The sequence below is a fragment of the Podarcis raffonei genome, chromosome 2, assembly GCF_027172205.1.
Source record: "Podarcis raffonei isolate rPodRaf1 chromosome 2, rPodRaf1.pri, whole genome shotgun sequence".
Lineage (NCBI taxonomy): Eukaryota > Metazoa > Chordata > Lepidosauria > Squamata > Lacertidae > Podarcis > Podarcis raffonei.
This window is the reverse complement of record NC_070603.1, coordinates 34,063,121-34,089,095: the sequence shown is the minus strand read 5'-3', so window position 1 is coordinate 34,089,095 and position 25,975 is coordinate 34,063,121. Positions and strand designations below refer to the sequence as shown.

Below are 25,975 nucleotides of genomic sequence, written 5' to 3'. Positions count from 1 at the left end.
TATCCTAGAACTTGAATCTGCAGCATTAATTATAGGCTCTCCCGTTTAAAAAGAAACGCATTTCTGCTTCTTGTGGCTACACAGCAAAGTTTGACACGGAGAAGCTTGGAAATCAACAAAGGACCTTGGGCAGGAGTTCTGGTAGTCAAAAGGAAAATATTATAGAAAGTCCAGTTGGGTGATAGGTAACCAGATGGTCTGAAAATCTGCCATCAACTTAGCTTGTGAGATGCCCGCAACTGCTCAAGAAATGCGCTCTGTGAATAGGCCTGCTCAGATATATTCTCACACACTTTGCCACTGGAAAACCAGAGGCGATGTTTTATTCCATCTGCCTTGCCTTGATTCTGCTCTCGCAGTCAAAAAAGAAAGAAGTCGTCTCAGTAGATTTTGAAGGATTGGAGCATATACTCTTTCTGGGCATCGGAGACCTTATCAAGTGACTCCAAGGCTTTGGAACATTCTCTGCGAAGGAGGAAGGAGTGCCAAGGAGAATGCAAAAGAAAAGGAAGGTGAGCAAAAACTCCCTTTGGGGAACGCCATATTTTTGAATCCGTTAATAGGATTATCCTGCCAGTTAGTAAATTACCTATCCCCAGAGAACACTCTCCCTCCCCCCACACCCCTTTTGCAATGTTCACTTGCCGTTGTAGCATTTTGCATGGGAAACCTGATGCTGAACTAAGAATCCCCATGTCAGGAATTCAAGTGCCCAGTTCCAGGAACCCAAGAGACACATTTTTAGCACACTCCATTTGCACCTGTGATTCCTTGTTATGCCCACCACATCCACACATCCAAATCCTCTATAAGGAAACGGCAGGAAGGACCAGACAAGGAAACCTCCATTCAACAAGATGTGCAGGCAGCTGAGGATGCTTCCTGGCTTATAAGAAGCGCCCTGATCAAGCTTGCCAAAGGTTCTGAGCAACTAAGAAACCTACTCTAGCTGGTTGCAGAATGCCTCTGCTTCAACTTTGACTTTACAGGGGCTGCTTCTGGGATTTTTACCCCTCACCACTTATTCCCTTGTCCCTGCCTCTTAGGAAATTGCTGCTCTGATACGGCCTTCAAACAGACCTCCTGCTCTCAGGGAGTTGCATCAGGCATGGCTTTTACTTTATTGTGCACCCCTTAACGTGCATCATAGGGATGTGGGTGGTGCTGTGGTCTAAAGCAAAGAGCCTACGTCTTGCCAATCAGAAGCTCGGCGGTTCGAATCCCCGCAACGGGGTGAGCTCCCGTTGTTCGGTCCCAGCTTCTGCCCACCTAGCAGTTCGAACGCATGTCAAGTGCAAGTAGATAAAGAGGTACCGCTCCGCCAGGAAGGTAAACGGCATTTTTGTGCGCTGCTCTGGTTCACCAGAAGCAGCTTATTCCTGCTGGCCACATGACCCGGAAGCTGTCTGCGGACAAACGCAGGCTCCCTTGGCCTATAGAGCGAGATGAGCGCCACAACCCCAGAGTCATCCACGACTAGACCTAATGGTCAGGGGTACCTTTACCTTTAATGTGCATCATACCTGGCGAGAATCCCTTGTGTCTGTGCTTTCTTCACAAGGCTCTTCCTCACATGCATGTTGTCCATCCCCAAAGTGGAAAATGCCCTGACAACCTGTGAGGAGTATGTAGGGAGACACCCAAGTTACTGATCATCAAAAGAGACACAGGCAAGCAGCACAGGAGGTTCCATCCTACATGCCTCTGAACTGCCCTGGTACCAACCTGGATGCGGACATCCTCACAGGTGTCTAGCTCCAGCATTTCCAACATGGCAAAGAACAAATTCTTATTGCGAATGCCAAGGACACCCTAGTGAGAGGCAGAGGAGCAAAGTGTCACTTATGTAAAGCAAAACAAGATGCAGAAAAGCTTCCCATTTTCAAATTGGCATTTTATTCTTTTTTTAAAAATTATTTATACTTTTCAGATATATACATTTCACTGATTTTACAATCATTTTGACATTTTAAAACTTGACTTCCTTCCCCCCTTTCTGCAGTTCCTTTATTTTTAATATCTTCTGCATATCCAAATTAACTTACTCATTTATTTATGTTCTTTAAATATATATTTTATTCTTAATGGTGTGCCATAACATTTAATCTAGCCATCTTTCATGATCAGAGAGCACTTTTCTTCTCACAATAATAGATGGACACATGAATTATTATTATTTATTATTATTATTATTGATTGATTTTTAAAAAATTTATATACCGCCCCATACCCGGAGGTCTCAGTACCACATGTATCTGAGGAGCTTCGTTTCCCTAAGCAAATCTACACACAAATGTATAATCTACAAACAGGAAGTGTTAAGGGTAAACAAACAGAAATTAAATATCCGCAAGACAGAACTGCTATTGGCCAGGAAGACTACCATTCCATTGGATAGGATGTTGACCTAAAAACCTGGGAGTACTCCTGGACCACACCTTGTTATAAGATACTTTGGTCCAATAGCCTTTTGTCCAGCTTCAGCTGGGGCTCCAGTGGGGCTTATTCCTGGTACAGTCAGACTGGCTGATTCTAATTGTGCAGCCTGAATTTGTTGCTATGTTACTGAATACCACAAATTGTGACAGTCCGGAAGTGCCTATATGTCTTGCAAGTATTTCTGAATCTTCTCAAGAGCTTTAGGCCCAATAATTTCTTGGGAAAGGCAGACCCAGCCACACTCACACATGCCTTGGCCATAAAACTCGCTTCCAAATTAGATGACTTCCAAATGCTCTGAGTTCCTGCCCACGAAAAGTGTTCAGAAACCTCGGCTGGTGCAAAACATAGCTATCAAGAAGGTTGGCTGGCGTCAGTTTTGTAGAGTACATTACACTCTGGTGTTATGTGAGTTGCTCCAGCTTCCCATTCTTTTCTGGGCACAATTCAAAGTTCTGGTTATTAACAACAAAGCCCAAAACGGCTTGGGACCAGGAATCTCTGAGTTTGCATATGTTCATCACTGGAGACCATATTCTGCGCCCCTTTGCCTTCAGAGCAGCCTTCCCCAGCCTGACGCCTTCCAGGTTTCTGGGCTACATACAACTCCCATCAGCTCCAGCCAATAGTCAGGAGTGGTGAGAATTGCAGTGCAAACCAGCTGGAGGGCACCAGGTTGGCAAAAGGTGATTCAGAGACTTGGCTGCCTGGGGCATGTGGGGCTTAGGAATGTGATGGTTATGGACTTTCCTTCTTTGGGAAGTCCAGCCAATCTCTCACCTTGGCCTTTAGGTGAGTAGTGAAGACATTCTTGGGGCTCTGGAATTATTGTAACAGTTTAATCCCAAAGGCAAGCATGCAGCTTACTATTGGCAATATCTGATTTGCGTCTCTTCGCTGTTGGAAGTCAGTAGAGTGGGGAGAGGGAGGTAAACAGCCTTCCTTCTTATTCAGCTGGTGGATATCTTCCATCAGCAGAGTTTCTCCAGTTGAGCACTAATCTATGTATCCTTGCATACAGTGCTCCCCCCTCTAGAAAAATAGGTGCCAGCGTTCCCCATGAAGTTGTTACAGTAAGTGCCACACTTTTTAACAACAACAAAAAGAGGCGCCCATATTGCTTACACTTGAGTACCTCCTGAAAAAAAGCACTGCTTGCGTAATAATAATAATAATAATAATAATAATAATAATAATGTACATTTTGTGATTGCAAGCTGACAGCTCCAAGGCTATGTGACTAAACATGAAGTGTGACTTACTAAGGCAATCACAGCCTTCTTTCGGATCTCATCTTTGTCATCCCTTAGCTGCCTATGGACAAAAAAGGAGGCATTTGCTGACATTTCAGAGGAGAAGGAGAAAAATGTTCATATCCATGAGATTCCCCCCCCCCCCCAAAAAAAGAGATATTAGTTCCACTGTGATATTATTTCTCAACAATTTGAAAGAACCCTTTTCAAATATTCCCTTCTCAGTTCAACCAAAGCTATATCCTCCTGATGCAAACATCCCATACCTGGATGAGAGATGCCACAGAACAAGACTGCAGTTCAAAGTGCACTTATTTGGGAATGAATTAGTGAGGTTTAGTTCTCCGTAAACATGCATAGGATCAGGTTACAAGGCTGTGTACAGATGGATGTTTGGGGGGGGGGTTGGGCGAGGGACAACAGCAACAAGTGTCCTATTTCATGGTTTCCTTTGCACTAGCCTTCAATCAACTTAATCTCAGGGTCTTGGGTTCGAGCCCCATGTTGGGCAAAAAGATTCCCGCATTGCAGGGGGTTGGACTAGATGACCCTCATGGTCCCTGCCAGCTCTATGATTCTGATCCTGTGAACAGCAGTAGTTTACAGTGCAATCCTTGCCAAGGGCTTGTTCACACTTCTGCTTGTGCCATGCCTAGAAAGCATGGGTTCCGAGCAGTTTTCCCCTTGCCCTTCTCCTTTCCCAGGGAAAACCCACTCTTTAGCAATAGGTGGGAACAAATGGCAATCTGGGGGAAACCCAAAATGCTGCCTGCTCCAGTTGAGCGCTAAAAAGCAGGGGAGGGAAGCAGCTGAGACACAAGAGGAAGTGTGGATAAGCCACATGCCTGCTCAGATGTAAATCCTATTGAATTCAATGTGGCTTAATCCTAAATATGTGGGGTTAAGACAGCAACCCCAGTAACTCTGCAAATATAATGGGTGAGGGCAGAGCCTTGTTGCTGGCCTAAAGAGTCCTGTCTGATCTGTTTGGTTTTTTTCCCCTAATTCCGCATTGCAGCAGCCTCTTCCCATGGAGCAAAGATGACTAGATTGCAAGTAGCCTCTGGCCTAGAATATTTCAATCCCTAACAGAAAAATCAGTACTTCCCCTCCTCTATTTTTAATTTGCCTCAGGGTCACATATGTGGCAAACCACCCATCCTTTCACATAGCTTCACTATATGGCAAAATCACACATTACAATACAGTGGTACCTCAGGTTACAGACGCTTCAGGTTACAGACTCCACTAACCCAGAAATAGTACCTCAGGTTAAGAACTTTACTTCAGGATGAGAACAGAAATCGTGCGGTGGCGGTGCAGCAGCAGCGGGAGGCCCCATTAGCTAAAGTGGTACCTCAGAACAGTTTCAGGTTAAGAATGGACCTCCAGAACGAATTAAGTTCTTAACCTGAGGTACCACTGTAAACCTATTTTCTTAAAAGCATGTTTGAGCTGAAAAAGCAGCCACGGGACTCCAATCCGGAATATGTTATGTAACTAGAGTGCGGGTTCACACCAATGTCTTGCCAAATTTCATGTGTCATGGGTTGAAAGGAAGTTGAATGTAGCCATCACTCTTCCTGCAGTTCGGCAGGTGCGGTGGGATTTCTGTAGGCGGGTTGTGAGGTTCCCCTCCACCATTTCAGTTCTGTGCAAGCAAGCCTCAGGACCAGTCCTGCTCGTTATCTGTTTAATAAATGTGCTCTAGGAGTCTGCTGTGATGCATGGTTAGCACAAGAGGTTTTCAGTCATATGAATAGATGCAAAAGGGAGCTTGGGACAGTATACCTGAAGGAGCATCTCCACCCCCCTTGTTCAGCCCAGACACTGAGGTCTAGCTCCGAGGGCCTTATGGCGGTTCCCTCACTGCAAGAAGCAAAGTTACATGGAACCAGGCAGAAGGCCTTCTCGGTAGTGGCACCCGCCCTGTGACATCCCATCAGATGTCAAGAGAATAAACATCTATCTGACATTTAGAAGACACCTGAAAGCAGCCCTGTTTAGGGAAGTTTTTAATGTTTGAAGTTTTATTCTGTTTTTAATATTCTGTTGGGAGCTGCCCAGAGTGGCTGGGGAAACCCAGTTGGATGGGCATGGTATAAATATCATCATCACCATCATCACCATCATCATCATCTGCTGCTGCAATATTCAGATCATGCTTCAGTAGGGTAGTTTTGCCTTTTTTCTAGATTAAAGCACTACAAAAAGCTGCTAAACTAGTTTGAGCAGAGACCACAGTGGGTCAAGATTTTTTTTAAAAAAAATGTGTGTGTACTGAAGAAATGACAGCTCTACAATATTGTTTAAGCCACTTTGCGACCTACTCCAGCAGCTCAGCCAAGGATTTTTGTTTCCCAGAAAAGCCAGTGGTCTGCACAATCCATGCCTCTCCTCCTTCAGGGAAATTCCTCCTCTGACTCTGAATGGGACTCACTCTGTCTCTTAGCGTCTACCTCTCCTTCCCAGGGGCAGAGGAAGGGGTGTGTGGTGGGGGCAGGCCACACCGGGTGTCACCACTGAGGGGGGTGACAAAATGCCGGGTGGCACTCATCGCAGGTCCTGCAGCACGCCCGAGCCACACGTCTCTCCTGTGAGTAACACGGTGGCTTGGCTGCCCACAGGCTCCGTGCTGCCCCAAACAGTCCACTCGCTGCCTCCCCCTCAGTTGTAGGGCGGCTGAGTGGGAGGAAGCAGGCAGACTCCTCAGAGGCCCCGCAGACTGTCCTGCCCCGGCTTGGCTCGCCCCGCAGTCGGCTGGCCCCGCCCCTGGGCACAGGGCATGTGCGCTGTCCCAGGCGCCCTCTCAGCTTGCTCTGCCGCTGCTCCTTCCCACTAGGAATTGCCTTTAAAGGTGTATAAGTCTTGCAGTAACTTTGTTATAATATTTTTTTTAAAACTCTCTAATAATCCTCTGTATGCAGCTTAAGACAATACAAGCTTTCATGAGCCTTAAGAATGTGGATTTTAGTCCATGAAATTATGGTTTAAATGCTGGGTTCTGTAAAGTGTGTGGGCAGGTGCAGCCCTATAGCTCCTTTTGCACCCAGGTTGCATACACACAATACAATTAAAGCACCCCCTTCCAAAATCCTGGGAACTGTAGCTTAGTACACGGAGAGCTACAATTTCAGAACCCTTAACAAAAAGCCAGTTCCTGGGTTTTTTGGGAGGGGGAAAATGTGCTTTTACAGGGTGAACACAGCCTCACACCAGGTGGCACTTTCTGCGGTTTGACCCCTGCAGTTGAGAAGTGTGGAAGTTGCAGCCACCTTTAGGGTCTCTCTCACTGAAGGAAAAAAATGGAATATACATTGAATCGTTGCCTTATCTTGCAGCTTACTTCTCCACTATGTCCCAGACTCGCTTCTTTATGTTCAGTTCTTCAACAGTTGAGGCAACAGCCTGCCTCACAACCTGGGTGAAGGATGAGACACAAACCTGATATTGGCATCTAGGAATTGTGCTTTTATACCTATTGTTTCCTTGAACCAACACCATTAATCATAGTTTCTCAGTTTGAATTCTGTGGATAACTCAGGCTGTGTACACATTGCTGTTTACTTCAACCCCAGTGCGCTCCCACCACTGGTATTTGAAGCAGAGTGCACATTATGTTAGCCACAATCCATATGTATTCTGTAGTTTCTTGAGAAATACTTGTGTGTGGTGCACTTGCCCTCAAACTAGCTTCTATATGATTAAAAAACATAAGCTGAGGTGCGTACATTTTTGACATCCGTTGCTTAGGCGCAGATGGCATCTGAATGGAATAGGACATGATGGAGAACTAGAGAATTTGGGTATTTTAAAAGGCAAGGCAGAACTAGTTCGCAAAACTGAAAAACCAAAGGGACAGCTTTGAAAAGTTCAACATCACCAGAAAAGGTTCCTCAGATAACTTCTCCAGAAGCACATTGAACACTTCCTCCTCCAAGCCTTCTTCTTGGATGATTTCGAGCCCTATGGTGGCTAGAAGTCTTGCAGCGTCAACGCGATGCTGAGGGTAAAGAGGCAAAAAAGAGGACATAAACTATCCATTTAACAAACATCATGTGCTTGTGGTATTTCAACAGACTGTCCCTCCAACCTGCTCTTCATCCTGCCCCAGTAGGACTGCCACTCTTTCTTCCACTATTCACCACTTCCCATCACTTCTTTTCTAATTATGTTTTACTGATTTTCAAAGCTTACAAAAACTGTTACAACACGAAGAAGAAGAAGAAGAAACTTAAAGGGGTAAACAAAATAAACTTAATAGGATATAGGAAAAGCTAAAAGCTTTTGTTCAGGATGCCAGTCCAAAGGCATGCATCGTCAAAGGCAGGCAAGATCCATGTTAGGTAAAGGTAAAGGGACCCCTGACCATTAGGTCCAGTCGTGGCCGACTCTGGGGTTGCGGCACTCATCTCGCTTTATTGGCTGAGGGAGCCGGCGTACAGCTTCCGGGTCATGTGGCCAGCATGACTAAGCCGCTTCTGGCGAACCAGAGCAGCACACGGAAACGCTGTTTATCTTCCTGCCGGAGCAGTACCTATTTATCTACTTGCACTTTGATGTGCTTTCAAACTGCTAGTTTGGCAGGAGCAGGGACCAAGCAACAGGCACTCACCCCGTCGCGGGGATTCAAACCTCCGACCTTCTGATCGGCAAGTCCTAGGCTCTGTGGTTTAACCCACAGCGCCACCCGCGTCCCTAAGATCCATGTTACTTTGTGCTTATATAAGAAATAAAAATCTGCTTTCTTATTTATGTTTTCCTTCTAGACCGTTAACTCTAAAGACAGTTTCCCCACACCACCTCTTCTTCTCAAGCTGCATCCGCAACATGGACAAAACTTTTAAACTACTGAGAACATGAACAAATGGAACAATGGAAGGAGGGAAATCCAGTGATAGGAAGTCCTTGAAAAAAAGAATACAATACTTGTAACCCAATCCCATGCATATTGTTCTCAGAAACAAACCTGATTTTTCTCAGAAACAAATCTCTAATTGAGGGTGCATAAAGATGGTGGTCTTAGCTGGTCTGCACTTTGCATAGATCACAATTCTTGCGGCATCAAATGCAAACCCTTGATTCAATCATGCATCTTGGGCTGTTCCCATAACATTCTAGGAAGGTGATTTCAAGTTCAGTGGGGATTCTCTTAGGCTCAATATGCCCCTTTGTTGTTGTTTAAAAAGGAAATCATGTTCAAGGAGTTCTGGGAGAAGCAGTAGCCTAAAGAACTGGAGAATGCAAACATGCTTGGTGCCTTGGACAAATCCCCATGTACTAACAGCAAGTGAAGTTGCACAGATCCAATTATAACATGTAGAACTGAGCAGTTTCAGGAAAAATAGAGGCATGGTGTCTCAGCCTAAAGCAGGGTTGAGAACTCTGTAGTGTCCCTCCAGATGTTTTTAGACTACAGCTGCCGTAATCCTTGACCATTGGTCGTGCTGTTGAGGCTGATGGGAGCTGAACATCTGGAGGGCCAACCGTTTGCCATCTCTGGTTTAAATCTGCCTCAAACTGACATTCTATCAGCCCCCACAAGGGTAGTGATGTTAGTATGTTGTAGCAAAAACCATAAGGTCTTGTAACTTAACTTAAAAACTAACACATGTGTTATGGATGAAGTAGACTCAAGCCCAGAAAAGCTTGTGCTTTATATATATCATGATATATTTGTTAGCTTTGAGACTAACAAGACTGCTTGTTGCTTTTGTGATAGGAGCAGCAATGCCCCTATCCCCTGACATTTCAGTAGAGATAACACACACATTTCTGAGGCCATTCCATTGAGATTATTATTTGAAATGATCCAGAACTGTGCAGGAAAAACAAGTTCCAGACATAAACCCTTGGGAAGGGGTCCCATTGAACCCACAGCAGGGGTAGGCAACCTAAGGCCTGTGGGCTGGATGCGGCCCAATCACCTTCTCAATCCGGCCCATGGATGGTCTGGGAATCAGCGTGTTTTTACATAAGTAGAATGTGTCCTTTTATTTAAAATGCATCTCTGGGTTATTTGTGGGGCATAGGAATTTGTTCATATTCTTTTTCCAAAATATAGTCCGGCCCCCCACATGGTCTGAGGGATGGTGGGCCAGCGCACAGCTGAAAAAGGTTGCTGACCCCTGACCCCCAGGAACTTATTTCTGAGTAAATATAGATAAATAGAATCATTCTGTAAGATAGCTAAACAGAGAGAGAGAAGCTCAGACAAATCTATATTTTCAGCCAAATTCATCCATGAAAAAGCATGTAGAGAGAAAATAGTAAGCAAATTTTTGGATACATGGATGAGCAAAAGAGTGGAAGGGAAATTCAGCCAAAATTGAGATACAGTCCGCTAACCCAGAAATATTACCTCGGGTTAAGAACTTTGTTTCAGGATGAGAACAGAAATCGTGCAGCAGCAGGAGGCCCCATTAGCTAAAGTGGTGCTTCAGATTAAGAACAGTTTCAGGTTAAGTACGGACCTCTGGAACGAATTAAGTACTTAACCCGAGGTACCACTGTACTGGCTCAATACCACAGAAAGGGTTCTACAGAACAAAATTTGCTCACCTTGTACAAAGGAGAACGCTGAAGCTGGTCAATAACAGTTTTGATAACTACAGGGTCCACTATGGCCATTTGCTTTACCAGCATGGCCAAAGCCTAGAAGAGGAATACATGGATGGAGAGAGAACATGTGTTCAAAGTGGGCTAAGATGTGTGGAGAGGAAGACAATTTGGGCTTCATGCCAATAAGTCTCATTTAACTAAATAATATTAAAGGTAGCATTAAAATAATACGACAGACCCTGAACCTGAACTCCTGACAAACTGTAGGAAAGGAGATCCCAAAACAACTTAATGCAATCGCCCAACTCTTCTCCCGACGGCGTATTAGGAATCTGATCTTCTACAGTTTAAATCCTTTCAACTGAATCCTAAAGTTGTGTCTTTTTCTTCTTGGCTTTTCTTTAGAAAAACAAACAAACCAGGTTTTAAAAAGTAAGCTTCTAGCTTCCATGGAGAATGTGCAAATGTACAAACAAATGATATACGGTCAATGAGGTATTAGAAAAAGCTTCACCATAGCTCTACAGCAGTGTTTCCCAAACTTGGGTCTCCAGCTTTTTTTTCAGTCTACAATTCCCATCATCCCTGACCACTGGTCTTAATTGCTAGGGATGATGGGAGTTGTAGTCCACAAACAGTTGGAGACCCAGGGCTGGGAAACACTGCTCTACAGCCTAAATCTGATTCCCTCCACTCGCACCTTCATCCACTATTGGGTGCAGCCACAGTACAGATCTGGGGTAAATGTTCTTGATTATGGCTATTCCTATGCATAGCAGATTTCTCCCATCTCAAGGCCATGACTAGCTAAGAAAAAGGGAAGCAAACTGGGGAAGGTGGCTGATAAATGTGCATTTTTATATTCTCTTAAACATGGGGAATGAGCAATAACTGCAACTTCGCCCCCTGCCCTGTGAGAAGGCAGAATGCATAACAAGTTTTGTTTCTCCTTTCCCCTGTGATTGTCCCGGGGCAAATATTTCCCAGGGACTCACTTCATAGAGGTATTCGGACCACAAAGCACAACTCAGATCTCTCTGTCCATTTATGTAACAGCCCCACCTGAATTTTCCTCTGACAGTCGTCCTGGGACAAGCACATGAACATAGTCTCTTGTGCGATTGGATTATACTTGTCCAGGTACCCTAAGCAAAGGGCTGCATCGAATATTACGCTGTCCATGGGATCTTGTAGGTTCACCAACCGTCGCAGATTTCGGATTAAACTGGACCGGGCACCTATCCAATACCACTAGGGAAAGAGAGCAGCTGCATTAGGTGCAACAGTGATCTGAAAGCTGTTTAAATAGGCCCAGAAAGAGACTGGCAGAGCACATGTCTATCTGTAATACAGCCCCACATATTACCTCAAGTTCAGGTGTCATTGACCAGGCCTGCAGGGATACCTTCAACGCACTCAGTGTATCTTCTCTCCGATTCAGACTCGCATCCTTTAGGTGTCTAATTAGCATTTTCACTACAGAGGTATCTAGGCAACCTGCTCCAGAGAATCAAGAGGCAGTGATCAAAGGGGAAAGCAAAACTCCCAGGAAGTTTTATTTAATTACCGGCAGTATTTGCCACCCCTTAACTGTAGTTCTCTGCGGGCATACATAAACATATTCAAAATAAAATGCAAAGCAATAAAAATACAATTAGATAAAAGATAAACAAATAAAGTGACAATGGAGGGGAAGCACATTACAAGGCAAAACAATTCTGAGGATATATATTCTAGACAGAATATTTCTTTCCCCCTTTAAAAACAGAAATACCAAACCGACACCTGCTTGCCAGCTTGAGAGGACGGATGTTGATACTCTTTAGCAAACAAAAAGTGAAAGTAGGCTGCTTATTATTATGATTGGTTATTAATACTTCAGATATTCCAGGCTGAGCTGCGGTATCCAAAAGAAGTTTGTAAGGCTGAGCCTTGGCTCAAATCTTGCTTACAGATGTGATTTCAGTCTTCAAAGGCATTCTGAAAAAGATCACTGGGCAATTTGGAGCCTGTGTGTTTATCTGAAAACAAATTCTACTAATTTCAGTTGGACTTGCTCCCAGTCCAAGGATTCCTTCCTTAATCTCACTCTGAAGTCCATCAGGAAATAGAAGTCTCCAATTCAATCAAAGTCCACATGTGTCTAAAAAAATTGGCCGGGGGTTCTAAGCAATCAAAACATTCAAATCCAACAGAAAGTAATCTGAAATATCAGCCCACACAGGAACCTCAAATGGTTATATCCCTGTAACAGATTGGACCGGAAGTCACCTTTTACAATTCTGCCACAAGTGTGAAATGTGCAAAAGAAAGCTGTGAGGGAGGAAAAAACCCCTCCTCTGCTTGCATGTGACAAGGCCTATAATACATGAGGATTGCTATAAATGCACCAGGGAGCATTCCTCTGTGAGTAATAATAGAAAATTAGCCACCCCAGAAGGAAGAAGGAAGAAAAGAGCTCAAGTCCATCTAACTCTGGTTTGTTTTTCTGTCCAAACCGGGGCATGGTCAGCGCTAACTATGGCTGTCCAAACAAGTTGGCTTCAAACTGTGCTGAACGATCTTGTGTTGTGTAGATAATGATCAGAGGCGAAATGTCACTCACCTAGCAAAGCCAGCGACCGGGCTGCTTCATACTGCAAAGGCAAGCTGTTGCATTCCTGAAACTGAGAGAATAAGTACTAATGGCAGGCCAGCTGGAAACCACTTACTTATACATGCATGAACATCTAAGCATATCACAGGTGCACAGAGTAGAAGTGGAAGGGTTCGAAAGACCAAAGCCAAGCACCCTGCCTGCCCACTCACCAGGGCACAGCTCAATCCAAGATTGTATATATAGCATAAGCACAGAGGAGGCGCGTGAAAAGCAAATGCCTATAAATTAATTGTGAAAAGTCATATGCTGCATGGTAAGGCAAATTCCCTCCAGCCCCAACAAGTTCTTAATATGGTACGAAAACTTTCCCCAGCAATAACTATGGTGAGTCTTGCTCCAGTCCACAGTTACAAGGGGCTCTATATTTAACCTCAGAAGAGTCACACACATGATGGTGAGATATGATAACTTAGCAGGGTGGGACGCGGGTGGAGCTGTGGGTTAAACCACAGAGCATAGGGCTTGCCAATCAGAAGTTCGGCGCTTCGAATCCCCGCGGCGGGATGAGCTCCCGTTGCTCGGTCCCTGCTCCTGCCAACCTAGCAGTTCGCAAGCACGAAGTGCAAGTAGAGAAATAGGTACCGCTCCGGTGGGAAGGTAAACGGCATTTCCATGCACTGCTCTGGTTCGCCAGAAGTGGCTTCGTCAAGATGGCCACATGACCCGGAAGCTGTACGCCGGCTCCCTCGGCCAATAAAGTGAGATGAGCGCCGCAACCCCAGAGTCATCCACGACTGGACTTAACGGTCAGGGGTCCCATTACCTTTACCTAACTAGATGTTACAGGAGATGCAGGGCTGCCACTGACCCACATCCCTCCATGTGTATCCCCAGAAACAGCTGTTAAAGGAAATGCATAACGAGATGCCACCACATTCAAGAATTCACTGCTCCTGCATGTAACAGTTAGTGAACTGGCATGTGGTGTGTGTCACACAATGATATCACGTTCCCATCACACTCCTCCCTCCCAGATGCTATGGAGTATGAGGGAGATTTATACCAGCACTAGCCAAATGCCCCATTTAGTATCTAGTTAGAAAAGTCTGCAAATGCCCATCACAAGATGACAAGAGTCCATGGGGATTCTACTTACAGTTTTAAAAAGTGCAGATGTGACAGATTCCTCAGGAACCCCGAGTTGTCCAAGGGCCTAGGAAGACAGACAGAGAAATCAGAATAATCACTAGGACGGCCTCTCCCAATTCCTGCAGGAAACTGCAGAGAAATTTGTTTCTGCCTTGAAAAATATAAATGCACTACAAACTACAAGACTGCTTTCTGGAGAGGCTTTGAAAAGGCACACAGCTGACCCGCACTCGATTGCTTTCTCTGGTCCACCACATCTTCAAACAAAAGGCATTCATCACCCACTATAGTGGTACCTCAGGTTACATACGCTTCAGGTTACAGACGCTTCAGGTTACAGACTCCACTAACCCAGAAATTACCTCAGGTTAAGAACTTTGCTTCAGGATGAGAACAGAAATCGTGCTCTGGCAGCGCGGCAGCAGCAGGAGGCCCCATTAGCTAAAGTGATGCTTCAGGTTAAGAACAGTTTCAGGTTAAGAACGGACCTCCGGAACGAATTAAGTACTTAACCCGAGGTACCACTGTATTTGTTAGTATTTCACGACTCCGATGCTGCAGATGAGATTGGTGTAAATCACATGCCTGTCTGGGAAGAGTGTGGGAATGGAAGACAGTCTTATCTCTTCTGCTGTATGTACTATTGTACTGTACTTTTGCTTTTACTTGTTCCTGCCTGTTTCCTCTCGGAGCTGGAGAGAGAAGACGCCATGAATCCTTTGTCTGTACATAGTGTGTGGGTAAATACATAATGAGCTCTACGATGTCTCATGCTTCTTGCTGTGTTATGCTAGATTAGTGTGCATATATCATTTGATATATGTCACTGAAGCACACTGGAGAAGAAGGGTAATGCCTTTTCCAGAGCTGCGCATACTGAAGGACGCTTGGAGTTTGGGGCTGCAGAGGCACCCCCCAGGGCGTTTTCCAAGACTATTGCCCCTACCATAAACAAGTTGAGCTGTTCCCATCCACCTGGAACAGGTGCAAGGTAAGGCAAGTCGCCACTTCGAAGTTTCCTGCTTTAGCTGAAAGGACTTCTGGGGAAGCACAACATGGGCAGAGAGTCTAGAGGCCAGCCAAACCTTTGCTCTATTTCTGCTGTGTCACTTCTATAGCTTGTTGTTGTTGTTGTTTAGTCGTTTAGTCATTTAGTCGTGTCTGACTCTTCGTGACCCCATGGACCAGAGCACGCCAGGCACTTCTGTCTTCCACTGCCTCCCGCAGTTTGGTCAAACTCATGCTGGTAGCTTCGCTAACACTATCCGACCATCTCGTCCTCTGTCATCCCCTTCTCCTTGTGCCCGCCATCTTTCCCAACATCAGGGTCTTTTCCAGGGAGTCTTCTCTTCTCATGAGGTGGCCAAAGTATTGGAGCCTCAGCTTCACGATCTGTCCTTCCAGTGAGCACTCAGGGCTGATTTCCTTAAGAATGGATAGGTTTGATCTTCTTGCAGTCCATGGGACTCTCAAGAGTCTCCTCCAGCACCATAATTCAAAAGCATCAATTCTTCGGCGATCAGCCTTCTTTATAGTCCAGCTTTCACTTCCATACATCACTACTGTGAAAACCATAGCTTTTACTATACGGATCTTTGTCGGCAAGGTATATATATATATAGAAGTATATATATACTTCTATAGCTTAACAAAATTTAAAGAAGCAAACACACAATTAACAGTGGCTTTACCAGATGTTACCACGCCTACGCTGACAATTTAGTGTAACACACAAACATGGCCAATAGATGAAGGTCCTTGCTTCCCCAATAATGGTCTTTGCCACCTCTGTATTCCTCCAAACCGGTTTTCCGAACTTGACCCAGAATAAATACCGTAAATAAGCATCCCTAAGGTACGCAGAACTCTGTATAGCAGGAAAAAGGTTACTAGGAATCTGCTTTATAGTGAGTTGGACCACTGGTCCATGTAGCTCAGTATTTTCTATACTGATTGGCAGAGGTTTTCTGGAGTTTCAAAGAGGAGACATTCCGAGTCTTTCCTGGAGATGAGAGGGACTGAACTTGGGAGCTTCTGAAGATTTGTTATCAATGAGCAATGGCCCTTTCCTAGAAGGTCTACACATTTGATAGGCACATGGATCTGAATTTTTACATGAGACCGCAGTGTCTTTCCATGGGAAATACAGTGGTACCTCGGTTTTTGAGTGTCTTGGAAGCCGAACATTTCAATTTTCGAACATCGAAAACCCGGAAGTAATTGCTTCCATTTTTGAACGAGCCTCGAAAGTCAAACGGCTTCCACTGCATGTTTTCCAATTTTTCCAACTGAACTTGCAGCCAGCCCTTTGCGCCTCAGTTTTCGAACATTTCGGAAGTCAAACGGTCTTCCGGAACGGATTACGTTCGAGAATCGAGGTACCACTGTAATTCCTTACCGCTAATGTAAAAAGGAAGGGCCTGCTGGATCAGGCCAATGACCCATCTTGTCCAGCATCCTGTTCTCGAAGAGATGTTCATGGGAAACCTGCAAGCCAGACCTGAGAACATGACCAATCTCCCTGCCAGCACTTTCTAGCAACTAATACACAGAAGCATACTGTGTCTGACTGGAGACAGCCATGATGGCTAGCAGCCCTTGGTTGCCTTATCCTGCACGAATTTATCTAATTTTCTTTTAAAGTCATCTAAGCTGGTGGCCATTATCAGTGAGTTCCAAAGTTTAACCAGTAAAAGGACTTAATCTGCAATATGATTTCTGAGCCGGAATCTTGGCACGCTTTTAAAATTCTGATAAACTTAGCTTTGTTGCTTTTTGTTGTGTTTCTTTTAAAAGCAGATATCACTCATTTATTAAAGGAAATCTGGAAGGGGAGAACAACAACAACAACAAGCCTTTCGAAAGGCTTTGCCAAGCTCAAAAATAAACAGATAAGAAGTCTTAACTTTACCTGAGCTGCATAGAGTTGCTCAAGTTCCACAGGAGAATCTAAATAGTTTATGAGAGCCTGCAAGCACACAAAATAAAAATTACATACACACATACACACACACACACACACACAGAGAGAGAGAGAGAGAGAGAGAGAGAGAGAGAGCGCTGTATTAAAAGTGTTAAAATTCCTATGATGTATTACAATTCTCTTGTAAACAGTGCTGTCAGGGAACTGCCATCAGTGCCAGAGGGAGAGAGCAAAATCCAGAGGGATTCCAGAGAGCGTCCCGGGATTGGGAGAGGCAGCCCATCTTCTGGGGAAGAGAATCGGCGTAGCACCAGTGGAGAAGGGGGGCAGATGGCGGAAGCGGCGAGGCGGTCCCATGACTCCTTGCCGGGGACCAGCGGGGAGAGTAGGGGTCCTCCGCTGCCTACGCCCTCCTTGCGCAGAAGGCTTTCGCGCAGAGAGAGTAGGAGGAGACTAGGCGTCAAAGAGCTTCTTTGCTGGAAGAAGTTTAAGAAACGCCCACTGACGGATTCTGCCAGCGATTGAGACAGCCACGGGTGAGTGGCTGTCCGGACAGAAAAGGTTCACTCAGGCAACCCAGCCAGGCAACCCAGCACGAGCAACCCCTAGAACCATTACAGGTGCTAAAAAGCTTTTGCCAACTTGCTTTGTCTGGCTAGCCGCACCGTTAATTCCCACTAAGGCCAGTGAGTTTTAACTGATCTTCTAGTGCCAGTTAGGGAGATAAAGAGTTAGTGAGTACACTTCTGTCATGGATTCATGGTGTGACATTAATCATTGCCTCTTTGCCTCAGTCCTGCACCTGTAAAATGGAAATAATAGCGACACTTCATAATGCATAGGATTGTTGCGATGGTAGAAAATAAAGAAAAGGGCTGTCTTAGTGATAGGTAGTCAAGTCCCACTGACAGTAGTGAGCCATATAAATGAATTCAGCCTTCACAAAAAGAGCCTTCTTTACAGATAAGAGTATGAAGAAAACAAGAAGAGCTCCCCATACCCATAAAACAATATAAATTGCACCATGTGTCCATCTGAACGGGATGAAGAATGGGCCTCCTCCATGTTTGCCAATTTACATATTTCAAACTGGCAATGAGGCACACACAACAAAACTTTCCTCATCCCTGCCCTGATCTATGAGTAAAAAGCATGCAACAATTAATCTACAATTAATTCTTAAATCCGTTCTGTTGCAAATCATAACCTTTGGCTTCTGACCTTGAGCCTTTCAGGATTCAAATTTTCCTTCTCACTGAAGTTCTCTTTCTCTTTAATCCTTGCTAACTTGACATACTTGGAGAGGGAAAAGTCAGACCTGAGCAAGAGAAAAGACACCGTGATGGGCTGTTTAAAATTTGGTTAATGCACTTGCTTAGCACTGCAGGAATAAAAACGAGCAAAGGAATCTAGTGCAATACAAATCCACACTGTACAAGAAAGTCCTTCAATTGCACTGGGGAGATGCAGTTTTTTCATTACTTTGTACTATGAAGGCAGAAGATTCTCAAAACGTGGGGTAACTCTGATGTTCATGTCATGCAAACTACACATGGGACAGACAGAAATATCTCCCTGGAAGAGGAAGGAGGCTGTATTAATCATTAACCAGCCAGAGGGCCTTCTTGGCAGTGGCACCCTCCCTGTGGAACACCCTCCCATCAGATGTCAAGGAGATAAAGATCTGCACAACTTTTAGAAGACATCTGAAGGCTGAAAACATTGGGAACATGTTGAACATTTTATTATGTTTTTACAGTGCTTTTTCTGGGGGGGGTGCAGGGGTATGCATGTACCCCTAAATATTTTGTGAATCTAAGTTTGGCCTCATTGAGGGGCAGTAGGAAAAGGAGAGTACCCCTAAACATTTCTTTAAGAAAAGAAGCACTGTGTTTTTATATGTGCTGGAAGCCACCCAGAGTGGCTAGGGAAACCCAACCAGATGGGCAGGGTAGAAATAATAAAAATTATTATTATTATTTCAAAATGTAGTAAATAACAACCACTGCATGCCAGCACATGCAAACCACCACGTCAATTAGCCCTAAAGGCAGGTAGGCCCTGCAATAACTGTAGACCCTTTCACCAATGAAAAGAGGGACATCCTAAGAAAAAGTGGGACATTCCAGGATGAAATCAGAAACTGGGAATCGCTTCTCTAAATCAGGGACATCCCTGGAAAATAGGGACACTTGGAGGGTCTGGTATGTAACTGTCAGGGAACTGCCATCGGAACGAGAGGAGGAGGAGGGGCTCCACGACGATGCTGGAGAGGGGCCAAGTAGGGAGAGAGGCAGGTCTCCTGTTGGGGAAGAAATTCAGCGCGACACCAGGGATGGAGGGGGGCCAATGGGGGAAGCGGAGAGCAGGCTCAGAGACTCTTCACTGGACACCAGCGGAGAGAGCACAGGTCCTCCGCTACCCACGCCCACCCTGCGCAGAAGGCTTCCGCGCAGGGAGGCTAGGAGGAGACTGGGCGTCAAACAACTTTTATGTTGGAAAAGGTTGAAGAAATGCCCATTGTCGGATTCTGCCAGTGACTGAACAGCCACGAAGTGAGGGGCTGTCCAGCCAGGAAAGGTTTAACCAGGCCACCTACCCAGGAGTGGCGGCAACTTACGCACGAGCAACCCCATAACCATTAGAGTAACTGTTCATTTCCCAAGCTGATGAGACATGAGAGATTGTTAAAAAAAATGCAAGTGGCTTACAAACACCTGGGCAATACTGAACATATGAAATTTAACTCTGAAAAACGCATACAATATACTTGTATGTGAATCATCCTCCCCCCCCCCCGGTGTATTTGGTGCATTAAATAATAAAATTTTGGTGCATTAAATAATAAAACGTTGGTGCATTAAATAATAAAATTTTGTTCCATTGCTATTCATGTCTGAGAGGCCAGCTGAATCCAAAAGGCGGATGAAATCAGTGAGGTGAGTCCCACACAGACAGTTCAATTTGCTCTGCTAAAGGGCAATTTCAGCACCTAAAAAGTCTCAGATTGACTCGGTAGACAAAGATGAACAATCTGTGATATGCTATTACCACCTACTGGATACTGGAGGAAGCAGACAAACACGGCTGTATGTGAAACTCCCTGTCCAAAGAAGTTAAGATTATTTTCTTTTGTGGGCTTGTTCCTTTCATTATTCTGTTAACTTACATTTATAAGACAATCAGGTTGGTCTAAGAGAGAATTTCTATTTTGTTTTGCCAATATCTTGCAAATATATTTACTGGATATCTTTACTCAAGTATCTTTCCTGAAGACTACAAAGGGCCAGAAAATGGTGTTGCTTTTAATTGTGTATTTTGCATTGTTTCTGCATTTGCACTCTTGCTTTTATTTGCAGTATTGTTTGATCTGCTTTGTTTTTGTTTGGACCAGGCAACCCTATACAGTCAGTTTAACACCAGTGTTAGCACCAGCATAGAATAGCCTGAATCCTTTGCGCTCCAAGCAGCAAAGCTTGGAGATTTAGCTTAAAGGAGTATTCATTTATTACTTCAAGTCAGGCCTGTAGACTTAGAAACTCGGTGTCCTATATCTTACCTTTTCTTCAGGGCCTTTTTCTTCTGCTTTTCCAGCTTCTTCCGATACGGGCATTGCTTCTTCAAGCTAGCTGCATCAGGCTGCTCAACTATTCTGGGCTGGACAAAGGTGACCACGGGCTGGAACGTTCTCCATTCTGAAGGAGAACACGGGTAAGTTACACGAGGAATCTGAGGATGAAAAATATTAAAACACTAAGACTACTACAGGAAAGAAGCAAAGCAATTTTATTGTCAGAAATAGATTTCCCTTAATTAGACACATTTCTGGGAAACACACTTATGGGATGAATTCAATGTAGCCCTAAGTGGTGTATGCATGCACACATTGAGACTTTGAGACTTTCCTCCCCACTCTGCTTTGCCCCACTTAAACCTGTTCTGGAGGTTCCCCCATCCTTTCAGAGAAGATCGAGGGGATGTGGATGGCTGCAGTCCCATTGCACAAGCAGATCGCATTCCCCCCACACAACCACATTGGAAGCGCCTTCTTTCCCTCAAAGAATTCTGGGATTTCTGGTCTCTTAAGGGTTGTTGAGTTTAACTCTTTGAAGGGCAAACTACAGTGTCCAGAATTCTTTGATGGAAAGAAGGTGCTTTTTAATGCGCTTTAGAGTTATAGTGTGTATACAGCCTTAGCCTTTGCTATGGCCACATGCCTCAGAACGGTCAGGTAAAACAATGCTGTCCAGGGTTGTAAAGACTGCGGAGAGAATAATTGGGTGTACTCTTCCCACCTTGGATCAAATCTATGCTTCCAGGTGCCATAAGAAAGCTGCAGAGATAGTGCAGGATAGTGCGCACCCCGGAAATTATCTCTTTCAGCTTCTGCCTTCTGGAAGAAGGTACAGGGTTATAAAGACTAGGACTAGCAGCCTGAGAAACAGTTTCTATTCAAATGTGATTTTGGCTTTAAACGCAGTGTAAGGTAGTCTCTATGGGAATATATTGTATTTAATTATGGGGTATCAGAGTTTTTAGGGGGCTAACCAGGCCGGAATAGCAGGGATAGCAGGCTTGTTGGTTTTTGAATGTCAGGTGTAGATTTTTTCAATTTCGTTGTTCTGTATGGAACAATGACAATAAAGATTATCATATCGTATAAGGCTTATACCAAAGTACAAGACCACTCGTAGGCTTTTTCTCTCTTCTAACCAATATACAAGGGCGGACTTTGGTAATATGGCGCCCTGGGAAAGGACAAAATTTGGTGCCCCCCTAACTTTGAGTAGGTACCCATATAAATATAGGCTTTTATTACTATTTTTTTGTGGTGCCTTGGTTTGGCACTCTGTGCAGGGGAACTGCCTGCATGGCCCTAACTCCAGCGCTGTAAATATTTCAGAATGCCGCTGCCTATTCCTGGATGGTAAGCTTTTCCTGACTCGCCCTGCTTGAACCTGTGGTTCCGTAAGCTCCAGACTGGGCATTCTTCAACAACAACAACAACAACAGCACAAATTCTTCACTGAGACCTGAGTCATTCAGTAGAGCCAGCCATACTTAAAAATGAAAACACGCCTCTGCTATCCTTGTGCGATGTTTCGCCGCATGTTGCAGAACTCACTTCTGTTTATTTTTTTTAGAAAGCGACATTCATCATTTGGATGGGGAGGGTATGTGTGGAGGAAAACTGTAAATATTGCCAGTGAGTACGTCTTCCTATGTGGCACATGATTTCTGAAGAGCAGCAGCTCCCAGAATTCCTTCAAGGTTCTGGGATGGGACAAGGTGCAGCAGCAGAAAAGAGGGACGATGTGTAAAGAGCATTTGTCGTTTTGTAGCCTTATGAGGCTTTGCCCTCAGGTGGGAAAAATATTGCGCCTGGGAAAGGGAAGTGGGAGTCAACAGACACTCAAGGAATAGTTTCGGAGAAAAGGCTTTTATTTCTACCATCCATGAACTGGCAGAAGGAGCAAGTGTGATAAGTCACAAAAAGCATGCACGAAATTCACAGTCATGTGCACAAGCATATATACCCCTTTCCTGTTCCCTCCTCCTTTCTCCTCCCTCAGGAGTCCTCTGAGCATGAACAGAAAGCTGTCTTGGGACTATTGGGACTCTTGGCACCCTTCCCAGGAAAGGGGTTTCAGAGTGTTCAGATATGTTTCAATCTCTTGTTCTGGCATGGTTCCCGGACAGAAAGTAAGTTGCAATGTGGTTCTTTAGCAAGGCCAGAAGGCATCAGAAAGGCCTGAGAAACAATGGACTGTGTTCCCTACCTTTGTTGCAATCTTTTTAGTTACAGCAAGCGGAATGTTTCTGATGCTTAGCTAATGCCTTTTAGCTGCTGAGAAAAATGATTTTGAAAAGCTCTGAGAAGCTTTGAGCCTGCTTTGATGGGGGGTGACTTGGGGCTAGGTGAGGTCACCTGTCCTCACCTTCCTTCATTTTGTGTATAATTAATACACATTCATGCGGTGACTACCATGCCTGGATATAAATACAAATCAAGCTGGTAGAACCAAAGAAGCTTAAAACAAAGCAGGCTGGGAAAGTTACAGAATACCAACCAGTCCTCCGTTTTCTCAAAACAGGCAAGGCTTGATGCAAGCAGGGAGGCAGTAGATGGTTAACAAGTGTGTGCCTATCACAGGAATATAATTCTTGGACATGATTGCAGGCACAGCTAGGTAAAAAGAATTATGCATTCCATACATGCACGTAGGAAGGCAGGCCATTCAGAGCCAGGATTGGAAGGTGGATTTTGCCCCCTCTGCCAGATTGTTTCCAAGTGTAATGTTTTATTTTTCCCCCACAGGAGAAATTGATAGCCATCTGCTTTCATGGAGGGAAGTAAAAAGCTGCTGTGACTGTTCCAAAGCAGTCAAAATCCCTGGTGTCTAGGCTGAGGGTAAAGTTTTGCCTCCTTGAGGCTGTTGCAGATTTGCAGCCTATCTACAGTGGTACCTCGGGTTACATACGCTTCAGGTTACAGACTCTGCTAACCCAGAAATAGTACCTCAGGTTAAGAACTTTGCTTCAGGATGAGAACAGAAATTGTGCTCCGGCAGCGCGGCAGCAGCAGGAGGCCCCATTAGCTAAAGTGGTGCTTCAGGATAAGAACAGTTTCAGGTTAAGAACGGACCTCCGGAACGAATTAAGTACTTAACCCGAGGTACCACTGTACTTTGTTCAGCGCAGAACACAAAAGCCACTGAGAAGGGGGGCTTATTTAACATAGCCCCACCCCTTCATCAGCATAGCTCCATCCTCGGAGCCACTTCATGCCAAGAGTTGGAAAGGATAGTTCAAAATTGCTTTTTACGGATAAAGATCATGGGGCTCCAGCTATGACCTGGTGAACGGAGCTTCTTGGCAGCGTGGACCGGACAGGCTTTCCAGTTCCTAAAAGGAGGAAAGCAGAGGAAAGCCCATCACTAGGCAGAGGAGTATGTTACTTTGTTGGTAGTCAAATTTATATCTGTTTAACACCAATGTCTAACACCAATGTTATTGTGCTGCAGCACGATACAAAACAAGAACAAAACAAAACAAACTTTGAATGGTGTTAAAAGTTACAGGACATGCACTGTTGTGTGGACTATGTAAAAACAATGTATACTAGAGAAGCAGATATCCTACAATAAACACCCTTCTGGCAGCACCCTAAGGCAGAAATCCTATGTCCCCTTAGGGCCAAACTTGAACCACGTGCTTTTTAAACATGCTTTTGTCTACTATAAAGGCAAGGGTGGGAGATAAACTTGCACAGAGGGTGAGAGAAAAATCCATGGAGCTGGACCGGGGGGGGGGGGCGGGGGCGGAATAACAAAACTTTCAAGCCCATGTCAGTTCCATTCAGGAACTTTACAAATCTGAAAAGTTTGTGGGTGACTCTGTTGCTTGGTATGAGTTGTGGGCAAAAATGAGCCTTACTGAACTACACTGGTACCTCGAGCTACAAACGCCTCAGGTTACAAACGCTTCGGGTTACAAACTCCGCTAACCTGGAAGAGTTACCTCGAGTTGAGAACTTTGCCCCAGGATGAGAACGGAAATTGTGTGCTGGCGGCGCAGTGGCAGCAGGAGGACTCATTAGCGAAAGCACGCCTCCAGTTAAGAACAGTTTCAGGTTAAGAACGGAACTCCGGAACGAATTAAGTTCGTAACTAGAGGTACCACTGTATTGGACCACACTAAACTGTTCCCTGGTATTAAAATGACCAAGAGGCTCCACGGTTTAGACCACAGTGCCACCCTTGTCTCAACCATGCAAAGGACCCACAGCCTCCAAGGCCTGCTCCTCCTCCAGGCCTGAAGTCACTGTCTATTTGCCTCCACTCTCCAAGCACACAGGCAATTACCAGAATGAGATGGAACATCCTCTCGCCTTGTACAGTATGGACTCAGAAGAAGACAGACAGCAAATGATTCTGCAGTGGGAGTGCTCTGCTGGCAAGGAGGAAAGGGACCCACACTTGAAGGGAAGAATCTGGCCTGAAGCCTGGATCTAGCAGCTACCAGTTCACACAATAATAAAGGATACCATCAACATCACATTATTTCCTGAAGTTCTAACTCACCGTTGTCCTGTATTATCTCAATCATAGAGCTCCATGATAACTTTTGAGGCACTTTGACACCGCAAGTGTTCTCTGGGAGCATTTTTGTCCCACCCATTTTTGTCCCTTTTTACTGCAAGCCTGGCTTTGATCACTTCGGAAGTTGATGGAAGACAGATATTTCAGCCAACACCTGGTGGTTCATGAGGACTCATTGTTCCTGAGCTCGGAGTGAGTGATGTCATAAACCACTACTATGATTAGGCCTTTGTTTTACATACCCCCAAGCATAACCTCAGAAGTGAGAGTGATTCAATTCCAGGTATTTCTTCAGCCTGATAATGATCATCTCGATCTGTTTCAATATGGTTTCTGACTGCTTTGGGGATCCAAGACTGTCCTGATGGATGATCTACCCCAGACCCTCCAAGTGTCCCTATTTTTCAGTGATAGTCCTGGATTTACAGAAGCCGTATCGGTTTCAGATTTGATTCTGGAATGTCCTGCTTTTCCTCAGGACTTCCCTGTTTTCATGGGAGAAATATTGGCAGATATGGAGCTATGTGATGCCTGAGCCAAAGAGATAGGTAGGTAACTATACAACCTTTAGAAGACATTAAACATTGATATTTAATGTTTTGTTGTGTTTTTTATATATGTTGGAAGCCAACCAGAGTGGCTGGGGCAACCCAGTCAGATGGGTGGTATATAAATAATAAAATTGTTGTTGTTGTTGAACAGGATGTCCCTACAGTGGTACCTCAGGTTAAGTACTTAATTCGTTCCGGAGGTCCGTACTTAACCTGAAACTGTTCTTAACCTGAAGCACCACTTTAGCTAATGGGGCCTCCTGCTGCCGCCGCGCCGCCGGAGCACGATTTCTGTTCTCAACCTGAAGCAAAGTTCTTAACCTGAAGCACTATTTCTGAGTTAGCGGAGTATGTAACCTGAAGCGCATGTAACCTGAAGCATATGTAACCTGAGGTAC

The 25,975-nt window shown here is 44.8% G+C and overlaps 1 protein-coding gene across 7 annotated transcripts; it reads right to left on the bottom strand.

Moving 5' to 3' along the window:
• Positions 1-11: 11 nt before the first annotated feature.
• On the bottom strand, positions 12-25,405 carry HEATR9 (HEAT repeat containing 9). 7 transcript variants are annotated; one of them, XM_053375801.1, is made up of 16 exons: positions 25,009-25,403; positions 23,781-23,830; positions 20,484-20,653; positions 18,146-18,242; positions 16,913-16,969; positions 14,009-14,065; positions 12,859-12,919; positions 11,620-11,750; positions 11,316-11,504; positions 10,254-10,346; positions 7,576-7,695; positions 7,039-7,112; positions 3,702-3,753; positions 1,726-1,812; positions 1,524-1,615; positions 12-465 (listed from the first exon to the last, which is right to left on the bottom strand). In XM_053375801.1, the coding sequence occupies exons 1-16, from the start codon at positions 25,103-25,105 to the stop codon at positions 381-383; spliced, it is 1,512 nt and encodes a 503-aa protein (XP_053231776.1). In that variant the 5' UTR covers positions 25,106-25,403; the 3' UTR covers positions 12-380. The 7 variants fall into 7 exon arrangements, with proteins under 7 accessions (XP_053231776.1, XP_053231778.1, XP_053231780.1 ...); XM_053375803.1 differs by lacking the exon at positions 7,039-7,112 and having other exon boundaries at positions 3,702-3,749; positions 25,009-25,405; XM_053375805.1 differs by lacking the exon at positions 18,146-18,242 and having other exon boundaries at positions 25,009-25,402.
• Between the last annotated feature and the right edge of the window lie 570 nt (positions 25,406-25,975).

Bases quoted from the DNA above. Each gene is read 5' to 3' on its own strand.
- HEATR9 (XM_053375801.1), bottom strand. From the start codon at position 25,105: ATGGGTGGGACAAAAATGCTCCCAGAGAACACTTGCGGTGTCAAAGTG. The intron at 7,113-7,575 runs GTGATGTTGAAC...TCCTTCACCCAG, and splicing joins TATCTGAGGAACCTTTTCTG to GTTGTGAGGCAGGCTGTTGC. The intron at 1,616-1,725 runs GTTGGTACCAGG...TACTCCTCACAG, and splicing joins GTGAGGATGTCCGCATCCAG to GTTGTCAGGGCATTTTCCAC.